Source organism: Pygocentrus nattereri, chromosome 18 (assembly GCF_015220715.1).
Source record: "Pygocentrus nattereri isolate fPygNat1 chromosome 18, fPygNat1.pri, whole genome shotgun sequence".
Lineage (NCBI taxonomy): Eukaryota > Metazoa > Chordata > Actinopteri > Characiformes > Serrasalmidae > Pygocentrus > Pygocentrus nattereri.
Window position 1 is genome coordinate 2,225,408 of NC_051228.1, and position 25,147 is coordinate 2,250,554.

At 44.8% G+C, this 25,147-nt stretch overlaps 1 protein-coding gene across 1 annotated transcript in view; it reads left to right on the top strand.

The window, feature by feature from the left end:
• The window catches only part of per1a (period circadian clock 1a), a 26,722-nt gene continuing 1,575 nt past the window's right edge, over positions 1-25,147 (top strand). The window contains exons 1-20 of the mRNA XM_017721984.2: positions 1-157; positions 4,278-4,772; positions 6,257-6,510; positions 7,406-7,527; positions 7,650-7,851; positions 8,495-8,686; positions 10,467-10,545; positions 10,758-10,864; positions 11,518-11,671; positions 12,046-12,289; positions 12,765-12,870; positions 12,981-13,140; positions 13,767-13,885; positions 14,517-14,693; positions 16,081-16,401; positions 17,636-18,627; positions 18,792-18,975; positions 19,325-19,511; positions 19,730-19,880; positions 24,743-25,147. The exon at positions 24,743-25,147 is cut by the window's right edge and continues 1,575 nt beyond it. Of these exons, the coding sequence (XP_017577473.1) occupies positions 4,456-4,772; positions 6,257-6,510; positions 7,406-7,527; positions 7,650-7,851; positions 8,495-8,686; positions 10,467-10,545; positions 10,758-10,864; positions 11,518-11,671; positions 12,046-12,289; positions 12,765-12,870; positions 12,981-13,140; positions 13,767-13,885; positions 14,517-14,693; positions 16,081-16,401; positions 17,636-18,627; positions 18,792-18,975; positions 19,325-19,511; positions 19,730-19,880; positions 24,743-25,021 (4,347 nt within the window). The 5' untranslated portion in view covers positions 1-157; positions 4,278-4,455 and the 3' untranslated portion in view covers positions 25,022-25,147. The remainder of the gene's footprint in view (positions 158-4,277; positions 4,773-6,256; positions 6,511-7,405; positions 7,528-7,649; positions 7,852-8,494; positions 8,687-10,466; positions 10,546-10,757; positions 10,865-11,517; positions 11,672-12,045; positions 12,290-12,764; positions 12,871-12,980; positions 13,141-13,766; positions 13,886-14,516; positions 14,694-16,080; positions 16,402-17,635; positions 18,628-18,791; positions 18,976-19,324; positions 19,512-19,729; positions 19,881-24,742) is intronic.

Sequence of the window (25,147 nt, forward strand, 5' to 3'; positions counted from 1 at the left end):
CGTGTTGAGTGTGCTGAGGGCTTCGGAGACGTGAACTCGCCTCGTTGCTGTAGTTGAATGCGTCGTCGCTGGAGCTTCACGGCTCCAATTTTCTTCCACAATTCTTTCTCTACAGACGATATAAGAGGCTCTTTTCGACCCAAGACATCGATCTAAGGTAAGAAACCCGTCTCCGCCTCAGAAATGCCCCTTTTATTTCTGTTTTGTAGCCGAATTCAGATAAAGAACGATGGGAGTCGTAGCTGAACTAACGTTAAAGGGCAGCTCCACCGATTTGAAAATAAATTCTGCACGTTTAAACGGTTAAGATGTAAACCGAGGCCATTCAGAGCGGTTTGGTGTGAAATACTGCGTTTTCGAGAAACTCACAGTTGCTCACAGTGGTGGTGATAGGAACCAGACGTCCGCCTCTAAAAGCTCCCTCCCAGAATGTTATTGGAGTGAAGTGGTTCTGAAGTCACCGCCTGATGACCGAGACGCTGGTTTATGAGAGTTTTATGATATTTTTTTTTTTTTCGTTTATTTTAACCCGTTCATGGCGGAGGGATACGTGCAAGGTGTTTTGCCGCAAAACAGTCCCCAAAGAAAACTTGATTATTCCAGATTTTCCACTGTTTTCCATCATCAACATTCCATATAAGCTCAGAAGACACGTGTGGGTTCTCTGGTGGTTCTGGATGGTAAATAAAGTGTCTATATCTGTCTTGTAGTCATGGTGACGTCTGGTTCCCATCACCACCACTGTAAAGACGTCTGAACCGCCCTGAATCTCTCTGTTTACAGCTCAGACACTCAGTAATGCCGAGATTATGGAAAATTAGTGGAGCTCCCCTTTAGGTTGAAGGGTCTTGTGGAGGGTTTGTGCTGAAGTCTTCGTTGTTATTGTGGATTATGGTCCAGATTTCAGGTGAACTGAGCTGGTGTCACTGATTCTCTCTGCTTGATCAGTGACTCTCGGCTCTCAGCTGGACCTAAACATGAACGGCAGATATATTTAACCTGTGGCTGCAGCTGCCAGACGTTAATCCCTTTACCTGTAGAAGTGTGGTCGCTTGTCCTCCACCACTCATCCATCCGTCCTTCTACCTGTCTGGCCTCAAACCTAAATAAACAGTACTTTGTTGTTGCTGGCTGAGTTCTGAATAGATTATCCTGAGTGTATTCAGTATTAGCTATGAATGTATTATAACTGATCACATTGATTTATCAGTCTACTCAGGCTTTAGCAGAGCTCAGTAACACTGAGATTAATAACTGATCACATTGATTTATCAGTCTACTCAGGCTTTAGCAGAGCTCAGTAACACTGAGATTAATAACCGATCACATTGATTTATCAGTCTACTCAGGCTTTAGCAGAGCTCAGTAACACTGAGATTAATAACTGATCACATTGATTTATCAGTCTACTCAGGCTTTAGCAGAGCTCAGTAACGCTGAGATTAATAACCGATCACATTGATTTATCAGTCTACTCAGGCTTTAGCAGAGCTCAGTAACGCTGAGATTAATAACCGATCACATTGATTTATCAGTCTACTCAGGCTTTAGCAGAGCTCAGTAACGCTGAGATTAATAACTGATCACATTGATTTATCAGTCTACTCAGGCTTTAGCAGAGCTCAGTAACGCTGAGATTAATAACCGATCACATTGATTTATCAGTCTACTCAGACTTTAGCAGAGCTCAGTAACACTGAGATTAATAACCGATCACATTGATTTATCAGTCTACTCAGACTTTAGCAGAGCTCAGTAACACTGAGATTAATAACTGATCACATTTATTTATCAGTCTACTCAGACTTTAGCAGAGCTCAGTAACGCTGAGATTAATAACTGATCACATTGATTTATCAGTCTACTCAGACTTTAGCAGAGCTCAGTAACACTGAGATTAATAACTGATCACATTGATTTATCAGTCTACTCAGACTTTAGCAGAGCTCAGTAACACTGAGATTAATAACTGATCACATTGATTTATCAGTCTACTCAGGCTTTAGCAGAGCTCAGTAACGCTGAGATTAATAACTGATCACATTGATTTATCAGTCTACTCAGGCTTTAGCAGAGCTCAGTAACGCTGAGATTAATAACCGATCACATTGATTTATCAGTCTACTCAGGCTTTAGCAGAGCTCAGTAACGCTGAGATTAATAACTGATCACATTGATTTATCAGTCTACTCAGGCTTTAGCAGAGCTCAGTAACGCTGAGATTAATAACCGATCACATTGATTTATCAGTCTACTCAGGCTTTAGCAGAGCTCAGTAACACTGAGATTAATAACCGATCACATTGATTTATCAGTCTACTCAGGCTTTAGCAGAGCTCAGTAACGCTGAGATTAATAACCGATCACATTGATTTATCAGTCTACTCAGGCTTTAGCAGAGCTCAGTAACACAGATTAATAACTGATCACATTGATTTATCAGTCTACTCAGGCTTTAGCAGAGCTCAGTAACACTGAGATTAATAACTGATCACATTGATTTATCAGTCTACTCAGGCTTTAGCAGAGCTCAGTAACACTGAGATTAATAACCGATCACATTGATTTATCAGTCTACTCAGGCTTTAGCAGAGCTCAGTAACACTGAGATTAATAACCGATCACATTGATTTATCAGTCTACTCAGGCTTTAGCAGAGCTCAGTAATGCTGAGATTAATAACTGATCACATTGATTTATCAGTCTACTCAGGCTTTAGCAGAGCTCAGTAACGCTGAGATTAATAACTGATCACATTGATTTATCAGTCTACTCCGGCTTTAGCAGAGCTCAGTAACACTGAGATTAATAACCGATCACATTGATTTATCAGTCTACTCAGGCTTTAGCAGAGCTCAGTAACGCTGAGATTAATAACTGATCACATTGATTTATCAGTCTACTCAGACTTTAGCAGAGCTCAGTAACACTGAGATTAATAACTGATCACATTGATTTATCAGTCTACTCAGGCTTTAGCAGAGCTCAGTAATGCTGAGATTAATAACTGATCACATTGATTTATCAGTCTACTCAGGCTTTAGCAGAGCTCAGTAACGCTGAGATTAATAACTGATCACATTGATTTATCAGTCTACTCCGGCTTTAGCAGAGCTCAGTAACGCTGAGATTAATCAGCACTCTGTAACAGTGATGTTGGTGTTCTACCTGGGATACTGTAGCAAAGGCCTAGCAACCACCTGGGTTACTACAGCAGTGGCATAGCAGCACAATGGCAACCACCTGAGATACTATAGCAATGGTCAAGCAACACCTTAGCACCCAGCTAAGGTGCTACATCAGTGGCCAAGCAACACCTTAGAAATCACCTGGAATACTATAGCAACAGCCGAGCAACACTTTGGCAACCCCTGGGACACTATAGCAATGCCATAAGAACATTGTAGCTTCCACCTGGGATAGCATAGCAGTGGTGTAGAGACACCTTAGCAACGATCTAGAATACAATAACGATGGCCAAGCAGCCCCTTAGCAACCACCTGGGATACAATAGCAGTGGCATATGAACACCTTAGCAACCACTTGGAATACTATAGCAGTGACATAGGAAAAACGTAGGAATTGCCTGGGATACTATAGCAATGGCATAGGAACACCTTATCAGCCAACTGGAATATAATATCAGTGGTATAGGAACACCTTAGCAACCACTTGGAATACTACAGCAGTGGCATAGGAACATCTTAGCAACCACCTAGGGTACCATACAGACAGCCCAGTAACACCTTAGCGACCACCTAGGATACAACAGCAATGGCATAGGAACACCTTGGCAGTCACCTGGGTTACAACAGCAATGGCATAGGAACACCTTAGCAACCACCTGGGATACAACAGCAAAGGCATAGGAACACCTTAGCAACCACCTGGGATACAACAGCAATAGCATAGGAACACCTTAGCAACCACCTGGGATACAACAGCAATGGCATAGGGAAAATCTTAGCAACCACCTGGGATACAACAGCAATGGCATAGGAACACCTTAGCAACCACCTGGGATAAAACAGCATTGGCATAGGAACACCTTAGCAACCATCTGGGATACATCAATGGCATAGGAACACCTTGGCAGCCACCTGGGATACAACAGCAATGGCATAGGAACACCTTAGCAACCACCTGGGATACAACAGCAATGTTGTACCGTATACCGTAGCAACAGTCTAGCAACGCCTTGGCAACCACCTGGGACTGTTTTGCTGTACGTTCATCTGACGTGGCTTTTCTTCTCTATTCTTTGTATTTTCTTCCAGGTGCACAGTGATTCCAGAATCAGTGAAGGACTCTGAGGGAGTCGGAAAAGACTGCCCATCCCAGACCAGCCGCTCCGTCTCCTGCGAGGATCCTGCGTTTGCTGATTCATGTTTGCTCATAGAACCAATTCAGTACACATGAGCGGAGCACACTGTGTGACCTAGTCTCAGTTCTATTATGAGTGATGTTAACTTGCAGGCCGCTGTCAGCAATGATGTCGGTGAAGGCGCCGGGGGGGCGGACGAGGGCGATGGAAAGAAACCCAGAACCGGTTCCACCAGGTTGAGCAGCAGGGGCACGGCCGCTCGTAGCGGCCGCTCCGTGACCGACAGTTCCGGGACGGCGCGGCAGTCACATTCCGATGACACGGACGTCCATTCCAGCGGGAACGATTCTCCCGAGAGAGAGTGCGATGGACATGCGGGTCAGGAGGCGTCCACCTGCAGCTCTAACAATGGAAAGGACTCCGCTATCGAGGCCACGGAGAGCAAGAGGTACCCGTGCAGTCAGAACACACGCTGCGTCTACCTGTTTAGGTTTATTTATTTATTTATTTATTTATTTATTTAATCTGGTTAAATAGAGCTTTCAGTTCTGTGGTCAAGACTTGGCTCAGTGTCCTGTGCGCTGGACGTTTTCTACGAATACCGTAGACGTATTTAAACATCCAGCAAAACAAACCCTGAAATTAGCAACTTCGTAAAGATCTGCCCACTTTATTCTGATTGGCTGCGCCCAGATGCCTGGTTTTGATGATTGACAGTTGTTCTTGTTAAGGAAGCGGCTTAAAATGTGCATTAAAACTACAGTAAAAACATAACATGACCGTACAGAATCAAAATACACCAGCACAAGCAGTGGGGCCAGTTATAAAGCATTGTTTTGATCCAGTGTTTACAAACATGAGCCTTTTCAGGAGAAACAGGACACATAAAAGCCTTTAGTAGGCAGAAGTAAATAAAATAAGAAGATGTTGTTATTAGCTGGTTGTTGTTGTTTATCTTGGCGGTAAGTGTGTTTTTGTCATTCCCCATAATAAAAATTTGGACTTTTTGCTTTGATTTACGCTAAACCTTAATTATGTTTACTTTATTAAAATAAATGATTGAACATTCTGTTTTGTCACTACCGCAACAATCATAACACCACCAACACTGACCGAAACCCACACGGACCGAAACCCACACGGACCAGAACCCACACGGACCAGAACCCACACTGACCGAAACCCACACTGACCGAAACCCACACTGACCGAAACCAACACGGACCAGAACCCACACTGACCGAAACCCACACTGACCGAAACCAACACTGACCGAAACCCACACGGACCGAAACCCACACGGACCGAAACCCACACGGACCGAAACCCACACTGACCGAAACCCACACGGACCGAAACCCACGATTTTAGCTCATTTTGATCAGAACTAAAAACCAGAGCCAGTTCATGAGCAGCGAACACAGCTGTTCACACAAAATCATCAAAACACAAAAATATTTATTTAACTGCAGAAAATACGACGATTCTTAACGTTCCTCACTGACTTTCCGACTTTGGGACACATTTACTCCAAAGCAATGGGATCAAACTGCTCGCCATGTGGCCATGAGGGCCCGGGATGCAGCCCCACTTCCTGCTCAAAAATACAGGGGTGGGGCTAAACAAGGCTCCGCCCACAGACTAAAACGCAGGACAGTATTTCTTTCTTCGTTTTTTAATTATAAAATTTAACTCGCGTTAAATTTTAGTCGGAAATCTTGGCTTTAAAAAAAGTTCAAAATATTTTTAAAATAAATGGGGAAAAAAAATTAAGTACGTTTTAGGGGTTAGGGTTTGGGACAGACCCCCCCCCCCCATCTGACCACCGTGGTCATATACCAGGAAAAGAGTATCATGATTAATCCATCGCTGGAACGGGAACATGCGGTCACGCTGCCGGCTCCTGATTAATCCTCTTCTTCCGTCCTCCAGCTCCAACTCGCACAGCCCGTCTCCTCCCAGCAGCTCGGCCGCCTACAGCCTGCTCAGCGGCAGCTCTGAGCAGGACCAGCCGTCCACCAGCGGCTGCAGCAGTGACCAGTCTGCGCGCCTGCGGACGCAGAAGGAGCTGCTGAAGGCGCTGCATGAGCTGAAGATCCGCGTCCCAGCCGAGCAGCGAGGGAAAGGCCGGTCCAGCACGCTGGCCTCGCTGCAGTACGCGCTCAACTGCGTTAAACAAGTGCGGGGTGAGTGCTTTACGCCCTGAAATGGTCATGAATCCACATGACGCAGCCGTCCAGGCTGGAACGCTCTTTATATCTGCTTCAGTCTGATGGGGCGGAGCTAAACGGCCATAGGTCGCTCAGGCAGATACGTGTAAATATGCTGGTTTGTGTGACATCACAAAAACAGAGGCCGAGGTTACGCTACACGACTTTTAGCCCCGTAGAGTCTGAGCTGGTCAGTTTGGGAGAGTCAGGTCGTGTCTGAGGGGCGCCGACTCGGATTTACAGCCTCCCGGTCGTGTTTCAGACCAGTCGGAGTTTATTAAACGTTTGATTTGTTCTGAGTGTAATTGTGTAGCGTAGACTCATCAGGAACTCCATCGGAACGGGTTCCTGCAGCAGCCAATCAAAACTGAGAAAAACGAAAGAAGAAAATAAAGCAGGAAAAAAGGTCCCTCGCGTACGGAGCCGACGTTTAAGGCACAACCGAGTTTATTTACGTTTAAAACTCTAAAAAAGTCCCAAATTGATCGCACTGTTTAAGGGCAGACGGCGGAGAAAACGGCCGCAGCAGCAGCGAGACGTTTGTTTACTTGCGTCTCCCAGTAACAGGAGAGCGCAGGAGTTTTGTTCAGCAGCGGAACCTAATCGTTTAGGTTCTAATCATGGTTCCCCATTATTTCCTCGCCCAAAAAATCTGCAAGAGCCTGTCGGACAGCGAGACGCCCAATTTATTAATGATATGTTCAGACTTTAGCAGCCGTGTAGTGACCCAGGGCTTTTGTTTCCCAAAGCGTGGGCAGATGGGCTGGAGAATAGCGGTGCTTTCTCACGGCGTTCCCTTTAAACGAGCAGGCAGCACTAACGTTGCTCTTCTAGAACACTTAAATAATTGCCTTGTGTTGTGATTTCACAGCCAATCAGGAGTACTACCACCAGTGGAGTGTGGAGGAAAATCACGGCTGCTGCCTGGATCTGTCCGCGTTCACCGTGGAAGAGCTGGACAACATCACGTCTGAATACGCTCTTCAAAACACTGTAAGTCAAACGCAGAACACGCGGCCTCGTTGATGGGCTGCCGGTCGCTTCCAGCCCAGCCTTCCTTCCTTTGTTGTACGTCATGGACGTTCAAAGTTTGTTCCGTGTGCCTTTGTTTCTAGGATACGTTCTCCGTGGCCGTGTCCTTCCTCTCCGGGAAAGTGGTCTACATCTCTCCGCAGGCGTCCTCTCTGCTGCGCTGTAAGCCGGAGGTGCTGCAAGGGGCTGTGTTTTCGGAGCTTTTGGCCCCTCAGGACGTCAGCACCTTCTACAGCAGCACGGCCCCCTGCCGCCTGCCCCCGTGGGCCTCCTGCACCGGCACCGGTACGGCTGTTATCTAGAGGTTCAGAGACTCTCGGAGGTTTATAACCTGCGTTTTTATTGTGGTGTTTGTTTGGAGGTGGACACCTGTTAAATCTGGTCTAACACAGTTCTTCCTTTCTGACTTTTCTTTCCTGCAAATTTTAGTGTAAAATATTGAGGTAAAAGCTAAAAATATGAAATGTGCTGTAATTTTACACAGCCCACATTTATATTGCACAATGAGAAACTCAGTAAATAAACAGTATTTACGCTTTAAAATGTCGGGTTAGAAATAATATATTAATTACCTGGTTAATTAACCAAACTAATCGTTTGAGAAAAGTTCAGTAGTAAGACAGTAAATAACTAATCATTCATAATTCAGGGAGCGTGTGAAAGCGATGAAGTAAACACATCGTATTTCAATTTATGGAAAGTGTCAGAAAGTGGAATCATTATTAATAAACTGTGAATATTAATGAAGTACTACTGTTAGTTGGTGTGTCAGTAAATAAGCAGCAGTCGCTGCACTAATGAAGGGGTGACCGCTGGCGCTGTTCAGCAGACCTGAATTCGCCTGCCGCTAATTGATGGCCGTTGTGTTCGTTAACTGTTGGCGTCGTTGGCCTCGGCTCTGCTGACCTGTGCTGTGTCGTTTGGACAGACTCGCCGGTGGACTGCGCTCAGGAGAAGTCCATGTTCTGCCGAATCAGCGGCGAGCGGGAGAGCGGAGGAGAGCTGAAATTTTATCCGTTCCGGCTGACGCCGTATCGGCTGATCCTGCGGGACTCGGACACGTCTCAGCCCGAGCCGTGCTGCCTGCTCATCACCGAGAGGGTGCACTCCGGATACGAGGGTGAGGGTCTCGCTTAGCTAGACCTGTTTATTAGAGATGCTGGATGTCCCCACACGGTTTGAGGGAAGTAGGGGATTATTTAGACCTCAGCTACATTAAGGGGTGAGGGAATTGTGGAATTCAGTCAGACCTTGGCTTTAGGGGACCGGCATCATGGATAGACGAATTTCCTCTATATATATATATATATATATATGTATTTTTTTTTAAATAAAGGAGTTTAAAGTGGAATGTAAACCGTATCAAAATGTCTTTACACTGTAAACGTTTTTGTAATTGTTTATATTGTTCATGTTGTGAAACGGAGTTAATGTGAAGGATGGAGTATAAGCTTCTATATATATTTCTATTGTACAGCTTCAGTATTTTCTGCTTTTCTTTCTATCTGTCTACTTATATACATACATACACCGATTAGACAGAACATCATGACCACCTCCTCGTTTCTACGCTCACTGTCCATTCTATCAGCTCCACTGACCGTTCAGTTCCACTCTGTAGTTCTACAGTTACAGACTGTAGTCCATCTGTTTCTCTGATACTCTGTTACCCTGTTCTTCAGTGGTCAGGACCCCCATGGACCCTCACAGAGCAGGTACTATTTGGGTGGTGGGTCATTCTCAGCACTGCAGTAACACTGACGTGGTGGTGGTGTGTTAGTGTGTGCTGCGCTGGTCTGAGTGGATCAGACACAGCAGTGCTGCTGGAGTTTTAAACTAATAAAATGGACAATGAGCGTAGAAACAAGGAGCTGGTCATTGTGTGTGTGTGTGTGTGTGTGTGTGTGTGTGTGTGTGTGTGTATAAAATTTAAGCCTAACTTAAAATGTAGAGATCGCTGTCCAGTCCAAACAGTCCATATATGTGGACCCAGTGATGTCACGAAAGCCAGTATGTTTACATATATCCACTGTTTAATAAACCAGTCCTAACGCCACTCCAGTTAAAGGGAGTGTTTTAGCCCCGCCTGCTTTTTAAACGAGGCCCATATGCTGTAAAAAAAATTTTCTTGTGATTTTTATTACATTTTTTAATGTTATGTTTATTTATTTATTTATTTATATGTATATGCTTATTATAGTATTGTATTGTATTGTATTGTATTGTATGTATTTATGTACCAAAACATTAATAGTTCTCTTTTACATTATTCCTTAGAGTTAAACAGACTGTATCCATGTAAGTACCTGATCTATGTAAATAAGCTCTGTTCTGATTGGCTGTGTCTGATTGAAAAAAGCACTTAGAGCTGGAACAGTCCTCCTTATAACTTCAGTGTGAGAGAGGGGGGGTAGAGGGGGGAGGGGGGAGGGGGTTAAACCCCTGTAGGCCCAACAGGTGGATATACGTAAACAAGTTGACTCGTGTGATTATCACAGACACCGTTTTTACAGGTTAGTTTCCAGGTGCGGCCTGTTTGGAGTGGGAGTGTGTGTGTGGTGTGTTTTGAGGCTTTAACGGTGTTTATGTTTAAAACGTGCGGGGGCTCTATTCGTCCGTGATATGGGCCCCTTCAAGGCACGGCATGTTTAGCTCTGAGGGATCAAGAGAGGTTGGAAAACGGACACGTGTGAATAAATCACGACTCTTTTTAGTAGAAGAAGCCGTCCGAATTTCCTGCGTGGGGGAAAAAGTCAGGGAGAAAAAAGACCTTGAGTGAGCGAGATGGACTTTTACTGAGATCTGAGAAAGGAGACCAGCGAAAAGAAACAGCTTGTTTTATGATGTTTCCTCATAATTGTAAGAATCATACTCAAAATCTGATTCTCTTTCTCTGCCAGCGCCAAGAATCCCGGCGGACAAGAGAATCTTCACCACCAGCCACACGCCGAGCTGCCTGTTCCAGGAGATTGATGAGAGGTTAGCTGGACATTGGAGTTTGTTTGTTTATTTATTTACTCATTTCCTACCTGCCTGCTTAATTACTTACCTGATCATGATTGTCCTTCCGCATGATGAGGTCTCGGTTTATTGACGCTCCCTTTTCCAAATGAGAAGCACTTTTCAATGTTCTGAGCTCTTTTCCTGAAAGATTCCTCACTAATAGTTTACATCATGTCCTCTCTGATCAGAGCCGTCCCGTTGCTGGGGTATCTGCCTCAGGACCTGGTGGGAACGCCGCTGATGTTGTACCTTCATCCTGAAGACAGATCTCTAATGGTGGACATTCACAAAAAAAGTGAGTGGCGTGTTTTCCCGTTATTAGGTTGCAGGTCTGATCCCACAACAGGCTAATTTCAGTGCCTTTTCAGAGCATCATTAAATGTCTAGTTCTACTGCAGTTCATACACACACTTTACCTGTGCCGCTTATCCTCATGGGTCGCGGGGGCTCCAGCAGCCGTTGAGCCAAAGGCAGGAAACGCCCTGGACCAGATCGCCAGTCTGTCGCGGGGCAGACACACAGACGTGTACATTCACACCTGGGGGCTCTTTAGCATCTCCAACCGGCCCGACTGCTTGTCTGTGGGAGGAAACCCAGGCAAGCCCCTGGTCGCCCGACCGGGGAATCGAACCCAGGCTCTTCTAGCTGGAGGCTTGAGGATTCCAGCTTCAGATGAATACGCTGAAGGATCCGTTAACACGGTGTTAGAATATAGACAATAAAACTCGCACAGTGAGGCGTTTCTTACGTTTAAATAAAATATGCAAGGGTTTTTATTTTGACCACATCCTTAGATGCTGCTTTATGCCCCCACGTTAGTCACGTCTTCAGCTGCATCACCTTGGCCGGTCGAGCTGCTCAGAACTTCAGACGGTTCCGCATATTTTGCAGAAATACTCGACTGTAGATGCTCTTTTGTTGTTCCATCTTCTTTTCTCTGTCTTCCAGTTATACAGTATGCCGGTCAGCCTATTGACCACACGCCCCTGCGCATGTGTGCACGGAGTGGAGAATATCTGACCATGGACACCAGCTGGTCGTCCTTCGTCAACCCCTGGAGCAGGAAAGTGGCCTTCATCGTGGGGCGGCACAAAGTCAGAACGTGAGTGAGCACAGTCGCTACCGTTCCTCTCAACGGGTTGATGGATAGACGGAGAGACAGACACTTAAATGGTTCTTCAAGGGTTCTTCAGTAGGAAAAATGCTTCTGTATCGAACCATCAGCTCTCAGAGAACCAAATCAGTGATTAAAGATCTCGCTGCGTTGTGAAAAGGTTCCTTTTCCTTTTATAACTATTTTCTTCAGCGAAGAACCATTGAAGAACCATAATGTAACGTTGGTTACAATAAATGCAATCCAGCAGGACGTGGGAGGTCAGCGTTGCCGTATTGAGTGCTGAATTTCATTGTGCTCATCTGAGCGTCTTAGCAGTCTGGAAGACTGAGCTCTGGTCTTGTCGCTGTCCGTGTCTGTAGGAGCCCCCTGAACGAGGACGTGTTCACGGCCCCCGAGGAAGAAGAGGTGAGGCCGATGTCTCCGGAGGTCCCTCAGCTCAGCGAGCAGATCCACAAGCTGCTGGTGCAGCCGGTCTACAGCGGCGGCTCGCAGGGCTACAGCAGCCTCGGCAGCAGCGGCTCGCGCGAACTCCACCCCAGCGCCGCCTCGTCCAGCGACAGCACCGGAGCCGCCGCAGAGGAGCCGCCACACGCCAACAAACTGGTGAGGCTTTCCACTTAGAAAATCAAGGCATGTCTTTCGACCAGGGTGTTCAAACGTTTGCATTCGACTGTTATTACAGTCAAAAATAACTGTAACGTTCCCAAATCAGCACGGCTTCAGGTTCACTCGTGCAAAACCTCGTATCTCCAAGACGGTAACTTTACAGGAGAAGGAAAAAACCTACTGTATTTTTAATGTAAGTCAATGGAACCAGACGTCTTTCGATGTCATTTTGGGTCGTTTCTTTCTGTCCATTCTCCATAAAAACTTACTCACGATGTAAAGAGCAATAAGTATTTTTAAATTGTGTCAAAAACTGAAAAACGATACGTTGATCGAGAACTTCTAGAGGGTCTACTAAGAGGTACCGCCGTCTTTTGGGTCACAGATAAGTTCGGCAAAGCTGACATTTGCTTCAGAAATCTGTGCTGGACTCCTAACTGAGCTCTTCTCTTCCCCTCATTTTCTCTTCCAGACCTTCCAGCAGATGTGCAAGGATGCGCACATGCTGAAGACCAGCGGGCAGCATGTTTACACAGAGTCGCGAAACAGACCCGCGCCTCGCAAACAGGCCAGCTCAGGTACGTACAGCAGGACCTCAGACACAGAAGCCATCCAATGACTGACGCTCCGGCGTAAATCGTGAGCCGGCAGCCGTTACCGTGGTTCTGATATGATCTTCATGTCTCAGGAGACGTAGTGAAGGCTGCTGAAGCAGAGAGCACTTCCAGAGAGAGCCAGCAGATGGTGACTCTTGGTCCTAAAGCACAGGCCTCCACACAGCTACCACGAAAAGAGCTCCCGGCCGCCTACTCGTACCAGCAGATCAACTGTCTGGACAGCATCATCCGGTATGTGATTGAATGGATTTGAAGACCACGAGTGGATTAATGGTGCAGAACCTTGTGTTTCCAATATAGAAACAATATATGTTGCCTAATTTTATGTGGTGGTCAGAGCTGATGCTCAGATTACACAGCGCCTTTCATCATGCAAAGGTTTGAGTGTTCATGGCTCTTTGTAGAACCATTTTCCTAAAGAACCCTTAAAGAAGTGTAACAGTTGTTAAACGTTTGGTTACGTTTTTTGTAGATTTTCTACAAAACAAAGAAAATGTGCGTGAAGATAACAAATCCTCTTAAATGTGACATTTTTCTGCAATTTTTAGTGCATAATCTCTTTAGTTTAACATGTTGGGGAAAAAGGAAATCTACATTTATGCCATAACGGTTGCCACATTTCACATGTAATCCCCCCCAGTATCTTAAATTCAGCCAATAAGCAATAACTGTGCAATAACATGTGCTGAAGTGTGTTCTCCGTAGAGGGTGTTCACTTGGAAAATGAACACGGCATGGAATTTGTCTCGGAAGAGACAAATGGCATGGAAGACTTGCCGGATCACTTGTTGAAGAATGACCGCGTGTGATTCCACCTCTCCAGCCTTGACACCGTGCTTGTTCTGTTCCCATCACAGTTATTTGGAGAGCTGTAAAGTTCCCAACACGGTGAAGAGGAAATGTGGATCCTCCTCCTGCACCACGTCCTCCACCTCTGACGACGACCGACGCAGAGAGGCAGCAGGACCAGCTAAAGGTAGACAGTGTCTCTGTTTACCTGCAGGGATTTTTTTGCCGATCCAATTGACCGCGTTCCGATTATAGATCAGGACTGAGGTGTTCGTTCTCGCTCTCCTCAACAATCTGATGGAAAATCTTTGTTTACATGTTCAGATCCAGAATTACGTGCATGCGTAGAGAACCGCTTAGTGTAGACGTTACCATGACAACCAGCATCGCGTGAGGTCCAGTCAGAGTGAGATGAGCAGCAGTGAGCGGTGATTGTGTTTTTAACTGCTTTAAAATGACGTCAGACTCAGGAAAACGTCCTTCACACGTCCTTATTAAAGAAGGCCGAGAGGAAGACGTCGTGTTCTGAGACACATAAGCTGGACGTCCGTCCCACCGCCGTCTTTTAAAGATCAGAGCATGAACTTCGTCTCCTCTGCAGACCAGTTTCTGCTCCGCCGTGTTGAACGGTATAAACTCTCACTGTGACGCATGACATGCAGAACGGACGTAAACTTTCCGATAGGGAATGTAATCGGATACAGACGTTTACACAGATATTAGTCTTGTATTTAACGGGTCATCAGGCTGCATGTAAGTGTGAGTCGTGTTGAGCATGTACAGACTCGAGGACACGACTTTCCTTCTCTGCCCTCCAGACATAGTGGAGACACTGGAAGTGGCCGGGGGGTCAAAAGTGGTCCCTGCTGAGCCGACTCACCCCCTGACTCCTCTGGCTCTGCACTACAAGGCCGAGAGCGTGGTGTCTGTGACCTCCCAGTGCAGTTTCAGCAGCACCATCGTCCATGTCGGAGACAAGAAGCCACCAGAGTCAGGTAGGACCGTTTGGGAATCCTCTCTGTAGCCCGTTTCACAGTCGGAGCTTGGGACTTCCTTTATGACTAATGTTCAGGCTTTACATCATTCACTCTTTCATCCCTTGAACAGGGTTTTATTGGGTTTCACGTTCACACGGAGCAGTTTTTGCTGCTTCTCTCGAATGATTTGCCTTTACAATCATACAAAATATAGTCCTGTAACGTTTTCCCGCTCATAAACAAAATCCTGTACGGTATTTCCAATTTTTTTAGATTTATAGCTGAAATTTGCAACAATAGCAGTTATTTTTAATCATTTTAATGCCGTCCCTCTTCTGCCATGATTATAATCTATTATTCCATGCTGGTAAGTGATGGCACAACTGCATGAAGACAGACTGATATGAATACAGCGATGGTGTCGGGGCCCCGTCCCATTTCTCCTTTTCACCCCGACCCCTTGTTTTGGAGCGCTGCCCCTTGTTCCTGAGCTACAGGGCAGTGGTTGAGATCTTCCCTCTGAAATGAGACCCTCTAATAAAAGAGCATCACTTCATTAACAGCTACTAGCGCCGCTCTGTAGGCGACCCTGCCCGTCTGCAGGGACAGCAGAGGAGGGGAAAGTTCAGCTCCTCACTGCTGGGCTTTACTTACATTTAGGGATCATACGCCTTCAAAGAGGGGGGCAGTTATTTATTATCACCCCCCCTAATTCTTCAGTGATGTGAAGCTGAAGTCAGAGATTCTCCAGATTCTTGTTAGAATTTTCCCGTTCCGCCTTAAATGGAGCAGCAGTTCTGACGCCTGAGGTGCCAGAATGTAACTGCTGCTGCTCCTATTTAAGGTGGGAAGGGATATTTAGCTAACTAGCAACCGGGACGTCTGCATAACACTAGAGATGTTTATGGTTGTTATGAAGGAAAAGACCACAGTATGATAAAACGGTGGTTCTCTGGTCTCTTGTCCTCCGTCTCTCCGGTTTTCCTGTTTTTTCTCATATCTTTCTGTTTGGAGTCTCTGAAAAACCTCCGTTTGGAGGGTCATGTAGCCCCGACATTTCACCCCACCCCTCTATCTCAACAAGATTCGGGACCCCCACCCCTAGACAGAGGGGTAGAGGTGCAGGGCTGAGTGGTAAAACTGAAGGTCACGCAGAAATAGAACGGATTAGAATTACCGTTAATGAAACTACCCAAAAACATTTTTGATGATTTTAGGCGCATATATACACACACACACACACACACACACACACACACACACAGTTAACTGGACTATACTTTAGCCCATAATAATAAGAGCACGGTCTTGAAGGCTCTGCAGGGCTGCAGCGTTTGGCGTCCAGAGAAGTGCAGACTGTCGTCTGTGGTGCTACAATAACAAAAACTCTTTGTTCCTTCACCAGACATTGTAATGATGGAGGAGCCTCCAACTACCCCCACTCCTGCACCATCTATCGCAGCCCCCCAAAACCCCACCGCATCTCCTACAGGGGTGACCGCGCAGCCTGCTGCCTCCCCCAGCCCTGCGGAGAAGGAGAAGGATAAAGAGGGGAGACGAGGGGGTGGAGGAGTGAGCAGATGGGGGCTCACTAAAGAAGTGCTGTCCACTCACACCCAGCAGGAGGAGCAGGCCTTCCTGAACCGCTTCAGAGACCTGAGCCAACTGCGGCTGATCCAGTCCAGCCCGACCGAGCACAGACAGACGGCCACTCCTGCGGCAAAAGGTACGGCACTGACCCTTCAGACTGGATTCCCAAGTCAGGGTTGAGCCTAGTGTTGGATTAAAGTGTAATACCACATGGGGATTCTTCAGTGGTCAGGACCCCCATGGACCCTCACAGAGCAGGTACTGTTTGGGTGGTGGGTCATTCTCAGCACTGCAGTAACACTGACGTGGTGGTGGTGTGTCAGTGTGTGTTGCGCTGGTCTGAGTGGATCAGACACAGCAGTGCTGCTGGAGTTTTTAAACACCTCAGTGTCGCTGCTGGACAGACAATAGTCCACCAACCAAAAATATCCAGCCAACCGCGTCCTGTGACCACTGATGAAGGACCAGAGGATGACCAACACAAACTGTGCAGCAGCAGATGAGCTGTCGTCTCTGACTTTACATCTACAAGGTGGACCGACGAGGTAGGAGTGTCTAATAGAGTGGACAGTGAGTGGACACAGTGTTTAAAAACTCCAGCAGCACTGCTGTGTCTGATCCACTCAGACCAGCGCAACACACACTAACACACCACCACCATGTCAGTGTTACTGCAGTGCTGAGAAACAGTACCTGCTCTGTGAGGGTCCATGGGGGTCCTGACCACTGAAGAACAGGGTAACAGAGTATCAGAGAAACAGATGGACTACAGTCTGTAACTGTAGAACTACAGAGTGGAACTGAACGGTCAGTGGAGCTGATAAGATGGACAGTGAGTGCAGAAACGAGGAGGTGGTCATATTTTCTATACGTCTATATTTTCTTCTGATTCGACGAGGGCTGGGCAGTAGGTACAACATACATTTTTGAATGTCATAGAAAACGTCACCACTGGATTTTTTGTTTGCCTGTTCCAAGTTAATAAACCTCAGAAAAACGATGTCGACTAAATATCAAATTTCTTGAAATACTGGCATAATTAATATATTTTTGCCATATTGCTCAACAACTACAAATTATTTTTATATATATGTATATATGGATGTATGTATGTCTGTGTGTGTATATATATAATTTTTTTTTTAATACTCAGGAAACTCTTTACATTAGTTTGTTTCATTCTGTTGAATTGTACAGTTTTTATTTCCATTGCCATTTTTCTGGTCCTGCTTTGGTCAAACTTACTTCGTAACGTCACCTCCTTTCCGAATTTCTAGTGTGGCCTCTTCCACGAGAAACATTCCTTTATTTGTTGTTGTGAAGTCTTGTTTTCATTCCTTTCTCACTTCTCACTGTTTTATGCTGTTCAGGTGTCCGCAGTTCCAAGGACTACCCAGCAGGAGGCGGCAGTGGGCGGCGGCGGGGCAGAGGAGGCAAAAGACTCAAACATCAAGTCGAGGGCTCTTTCCCCGACAGCCCGGCCCTGTCCACGTCCGGCCCTAGCATGCCCCCTAGATCGACAGCAGACGGTCCTAGTATCCCAGTTTTCCCCAGCAGTCAGCACCTTTCTGCGGGGGCTCAGTCGTCCTCCTCCCCCTGGCCGACTTCCGTGGGCTCCCAGGCTAGTGGACCACCTGTAATGACCTCTTATCCTCCTGGCTGCACGCCCTTCTACTCCCTGTATCCCCCATTCCCTGTCCCGCAGGTGGAGGTGGACCCGAGGATGCAGGCGGCATTTTCTTGCCCCCAGCCAGGCCCGAGGTTTCCGGTTCAAGGCTCTCAAATGTTCCCCTCAGTGGCCCCTCCGGTTATGGCCTTTATCCTGCCCAACTGTATGTTCCCTCAGCTCAGTGGTCCCAACGCTCCAGTGCAACAGCTTGGACAGGCCGTGCCGCTGCCCACCCAGCTCAACCCCCAGTTCAATCCAGCCTTGTCTCAGATTAGCCCTGCTGTGGCTAATTTTAACCCCACTTTGGGGCAGTTTAACCCACTAGTCCCCCAGCTCAATCCCACCCAGCCTTTAGCCCTACCTCCGCAATTCTATAACCCCAACCTTATGTTTGGATTCCAAAACGGAGCTGCCGTACCGGCCCCGCCTCCCCCAGCAGCCCCGCCCGTCCGCGGCCCCTCTCGCTCCAGCACCCCTCAGTCCACCGGCCAGACGGCCCCGGACCGCGAGGGGGCGGGGTCTCCTCTCTTCCACTCCCGATGCTCCTCTCCTCTCAACCTGCTGCAACTGGAGGAGTTGCCAAGCAACCGTACTGATGTCACACAGCAGACCCCGCCCCCAGGGGGAGGGGCCACCCAAGCAGCACAGGGTACTGGGACCTGTAGCAGCGCTAAAGATGCCACGAGTGAAGAGGTTTGGATCAAAAAAACATTCTTTTTATAGGGGTCACTAACGGTCATCTACTTAAAATGTGACTTTTACTGCAATTTTTATTTATTTGTTTATTTTTAAAGTGATATTTAAACTCTGCATCAGTGTTAACGCCGTTTTTTTTTTTTCTTGATCCGATCTCTCAGGCTGAAGTTAACGAGTCCAACCAGGACGCCATGTCCACCTCCAGTGACCTGCTGGACCTGCTGTTGCAGGAGGACTCTCGCTCAGGAACGGGTTCGGCCGCCTCGGGCTCAGGGTCCTCGGGATCTGGCTCCGGATCCTCCGGCTCTGGATCTAACGGCTGTAGCACGTCAGGAAGCGGCACTAGTGAGTTCTAACGATAAGATGGGGATTTTCACTGTTGAGTGTTTTCTGTGTTGAAGCCCAGAGCACAGCAGAAAAAGGTGGTGGTGGTTGGTTTAGTGTAGTGGGTAACACCTCTACCTTCTACACTGTAGACTGGGGTACAGTCCCCCACCAGGGCAAGCCCCCTACACTATACCAATAAGGGTCCTTGGGCAAGACTCCTAACACCACCTTTGCCTACCTGTGTATAAATGATCAAATTGTAAGTCGCTCTGGATAAGAGCGTCAGCCAAATGCCGTAAATGTTTGTAAATCGTTTATTTTGCACAGGAATGTTGATGTATTGCCTCCTGATCTGTTTCAATCCTAGGAAGCAGTAATACCAGCAAGTACTTCGGCAGCATAGACTCATCGGAGAACGACCACGGTCACAAGCAAGCATCAGGAGGGGCCTCAGGAGAGGAGCAGTTTATCAAATACGTCCTCCAGGATCCAATCTGGCTCCTCATGGCCAACACAGACGAGAAAGTAATGATGACCTACCAAATGCCCAAAAGGTATAAAATACAGCTGTTCCCCCCGTTGTTGGACCGATTGATTGATTGATTGATTGATTGATTGATTGATTGATTGATTTAAGTTTCTGAGAGATTCCTCTGCTTGGAAACTTTATTTAGGGAATTCGCCATAGTGTCGACTTCATAGCCTAAATGGGATTTTTAGCTGACTGATCACTTTAATGCATTCCTTTCTAAATCCGTGTGCTCGTGTGCAGGGACAGAGAGGCGGTGCTGCGAGAGGACAGAGAGGTTATGAAGACGGCACAGATGCAGCAGCCACACTTTACTGAGGAACAGAAGAAAGAGCTGAGTCAGGTCCACCCATGGATCCAAACGGGCTGCCTTCCCAAAGCCATCAATATCACTGTGAGTGGCTCTCATTAAAAACTCTGTGGTCTTGAAGCTAAAGCACTGCTGTAGTTGCAGATTCATACTGGATTAGAATCACTCCACAATTATTACAGTCAGACTGTAAAACTACACACTGCAGATTCATACTGGATTAAAATCACTCCACAATTATTACAGTCAGACTGTAAAACTACACACTGCAGATTCATACTGGATTAAAATCACTCCACAATTATTACAGTCAGACTGTAAAACTACACACTGCAGATTCATACTGGATTAGAATCACTCCACAATTATTACAGTCAGACTGTAAAACTACACACTGCAGATTCATACTGGATTAAAATCACTCCACAATTATTACAGTCAGACTGTAAAACTACACACTGCAGATTCATACTGGATTAAAATCACTCCACAATTATTACAGTCAGACTGTAAAACTACACACTGCAGATTCATACTGGATTAAAATCACTCCACAATTATTACAGTCAGACTGTAAAACTACACACTGCAGATTCATACTGGATTAGAATCACTCCACAATTATTACAGTCAGACTGTAAAACTACACACTGCAGATTCATACTGGATTAAAATCACTCCACAATTATTACAGTCAGACTGTAAAACTACACACACTGCAGATTCATACTGGATTAAAATCACTCCACAATTATTACCGTCAGACTGTAAAACTACACACACTGCAGATTCATACTGGATTAAAATCTCTCCACAATTATTACAGTCAGACTGTAAAACTACACGCTGCAGATTCATACTGGATTAAAATCACTCCACAATTATTACAGTCAGACTGTAAAACTACACACTGCAGATTCATACTGGATTAAAATCACTCCACAATTATTACAGTCAGACTGTAAAACTACACACTGCAGATTCATACTGGATTAAAATCACTCCACAATTATTACAGTCAGACTGTAAAACTACACACACTGCAGATTCATACTGGATTAAAATCACTCCACAATTATTACAGTCAGACTGTAAAACTACACACTGCAGATTCATACTGGATTAAAATCACTCCACAATTATTACAGTCAGACTGTAAAACTACACACTGCAGATTCATACTGGATTAAAATCACTCCACAATTATTACAGTCAGACTGTAAAACTACACGCTGCAGATTCATACTGGATTAAAATCACTCCACAATTATTACAGTCAGACTGTAAAACTACACGCTGCAGATTCATACTGGATTAAAATCACTCCACAATTATTACAGTCAGACTGTAAAACTACACGCTGCAGATTCATACTGGATTAAAATCACTCCACAATTATTACAGTCAGACTGTAAAACTACACGCTGCAGATTCATACTGGATTAAAATCACTCCACAATTATTACAGTCAGACTGTAAAACTACACACTGCAGATTCATACTGGATTAAAATCACTCCACAATTATTACAGTCAGACTGTAAAACTACACACTGCAGATTCATACTGGATTAAAATCACTCCACAATTATTACAGTCAGACTGTAAAACTACACACACTGCAGATTCATACTGGATTAAAATCACTCCACAATTATTACCGTCAGACTGTAAAACTACACACACTGCAGATTCATACTGGATTAAAATCACTCCACAATTATTACCGTCAGACTGTAAAACTACACACACTGCAGATTCATACTGGATTAAAATCACTCCACAATTATTACAGTCAGACTGTAAAAATACACACTACAGATTCATACTGGATTAAAATCTCTCCACAATTATTACAGTCAGACTGTAAAAATACACACTACAGATTCATACTGGATTAAAATCTCTCCACAATTATTACAGTCAGACTGTAAAACTACACACACTGCAGATTCATACTGGATTAAAATCGCTCCACAATTATTACAGTCAGACTGTAAAACTACACACACTGCAGATTCATACTGGATTAAAATCGCTCCACAATTATTACAGTCAGACTGTAAAACTACACACTGCAGATTCATACTGGATTAAAATCGCTCCACAATTATTACAGTCAGACTGTAAACTACACACTGCAGATTCATACTGGATTAAAATCACTCCACAATTATTACAGTCAGACTGTAAAACTACACGCTGCAGATTCATACTGGATTAAAATCACTCCACAATTATTACAGTCAGACTGTAAAACTACACACACTGCAGATTCATACTGGATTAAAATCACTCCACAATTATTACAGTCAGACTGTAAAACTACACACACTGCAGATTCATACTGGATTAAAATCACTCCACAATTATTACAGTCAGACTGTAAAACTACACACTGCAGATTCATACTGGATTAAAATCACTCCACAATTATTACCGTCAGACTGTAAAACTACACACACTGCAGATTCATACTGGATTAAAATCTCTCCACAATTATTACCGTCAGACTGTAAAACTACACACTGCAGATTCATACTGGATTAAAATCACTCCACAATTATTACAGTCAGACTGTAAAACTACACACTGCAGATTCATACTGGATTAAAATCTCTCCACAATTATTACAGTCAGACTGTAAAACTGCACACTGCAGATTCATACTGGATTAAAATCACTCCACAATTATTACAGTCAGACTGTAAAACTACACACTGCAGATTCATACTGGATTAAAATCACTCCACAATTATTACAGTCAGACTGTAAAACTACACACTGCAGATTCATACTGGATTAAAATCACTCCACAATTATTACAGTCAGACTGTAAAAATACACACTGCAGATTCATACTGGATTAAAATCACTCCACAATTATTACAGTCAGACTGTAAAACTACACGCTGCAGATTCACACTGGATTAAAATCGCTCCACAATTATTACTGTCAGACTGTAAAACTACACACTGCAGATTCATACTGGATTAAAATCGCTCCACAATTATTACAGTCAGACTGTAAAACTACACACACTGCAGATTCATACTGGATTAAAATCACTCCACAATTATTACCGTCAGACTGTAAAACTACACGCTGCAGATTCACACTGGATTAAAATCACTCCACAATTATTACAGTCAGACTGTAAAACTACACGCTGCAGATTCATACTGGATTAAAATCACTCCACAATTATTACAGTCAGACTGTAAACTACACACTGCAGATTCATACTGGATTAAAATCGCTCCACAATTATTACAGTCAGACTGTAAAACTACACGCTGCAGATTCATACTGGATTAAAATCGCTCCACAATTATTACAGTCAGACTGTAAAACTACACACTGCAGATTCATACTGGATTAGAATCACTCCACAATTATTACAGTCAGACTGTAAAACTACACACTGCAGATTCATACTGGATTAAAATCACTCCACAATTATTACAGTCAGACTGTAAACTACACACTGCAGATTCATACTGGATTAAAATCGCTCCACAATTATTACAGTCAGACTGTAAAACTACACACTGCAGATTCATACTGGATTAAAATCGCTCCACAATTATTACAGTCAGACTGTAAAACTACACACACTGCAGATTCATACTGGATTAAAATCGCTCCACAATTATTACAGTCAGACTGTAAAACTACACGCTGCAGATTCATACTGGATTAAAATCACTCCACAATTATTACCGTCAGACTGTAAAACTACACACACTGCAGATTCATACTGGATTAAAATCACTCCACAATTATTACCGTCAGACTGTAAAACTACACACTGCAGATTCATACTGGATTAAAATCACTCCACAATTATTACCGTCAGACTGTAAAACTACACACTGCAGATTCATACTGGATTAAAATCACTCCACAATTATTACAGTCAGACTGTAAAACTACACACTGCAGATTCATACTGGATTAAAATCACTCCACAATTATTACAGTCAGACTGTAAAACTACACACACTGCAGATTCATACTGGATTAAAATCACTCCACAATTATTACAGTCAGACTGTAAAACTACACGCTGCAGATTCATACTGGATTAAAATCACTCCACAATTATTACAGTCAGACTGTAAAACTACACGCTGCAGATTCATACTGGATTAAAATCACTCCACAATTATTACAGTCAGACTGTAAAACTACACACTGCAGATTCATACTGGATTAAAATCACTCCACAATTATTACAGTCAGACTGTAAAACTACACACACTGCAGATTCATACTGGATTAAAATCACTCCACAATTATTACAGTCAGACTGTAAAACTACACACACTGCAGATTCATACTGGATTAAAATCGCTCCACAATTATTACAGTCAGACTGTATAAACTACACGCTGCAGATTCATACTGGATTAAAATCGCTCCACAATTATTACAGTCAGACTGTAAAACTACACACTGCAGATTCATACTGGATTAAAATCACTCCACAATTATTACAGTCAGACCGTAAAACTACACACACTGCAGATTCATACTGGATTAAAATCACTCCACAATTATTACAGTCAGACTGTAAAACTACACACACTGCAGATTCATACTGGATTAAAATCACTCCACAATTATTACAGTCAGACTGTATAAACTACACACTGCAGATTCATACTGGATTAAAATCACTCCACAATTATTACTGTCAGACTGTAAAACTACACACACTGCAGATTCATACTGGATTAAAATCACTCCACAATTATTACAGTCAGACTGTATAAACTACACACTGCAGATTCATACTGGATTAAAATCACTCCACAATTATTACAGTCAGACTGTAAAACTACACACACTGCAGATTCATACTGGATTAAAATCACTTCAATTATGTTGTTGTTGTTGTTGTTGTTGTTGTTCCTCATCTTGGGATGTCATTCACCCCGCAGTCCTGCAGAGGGTGTGGTTCCCCTACAGAAGCCTTGTCTGCCCCACCATTTGATGTGGAGCTCCATGACATGGATCTCACCAGGATCCTGAGGGACGAGAGCAATCACATCACCACAGTGACGGCTGACTCTGCGCTCCCTGACAGCCCGCAGTCGTCAGAAACGGCTCACCGAGAAGCTCCAGCTGACACGCGGAACACACACGCTCTGGACGAGGCTGTGAAGGAGGCGGAGGTGACGTCATCGTCATCGTCATCAGTGGACGTGAAACAGGACTGAGCAGCGTATTCCCTGATTCGCCCTGATCGCTGTTGGACCTGTCTACCGCATACCTACACCGGTCGGCCGTTTTATCGGAAACACTCATCACTTTGTATGTTTACAGTTGCAGACTGTAGCCCATCC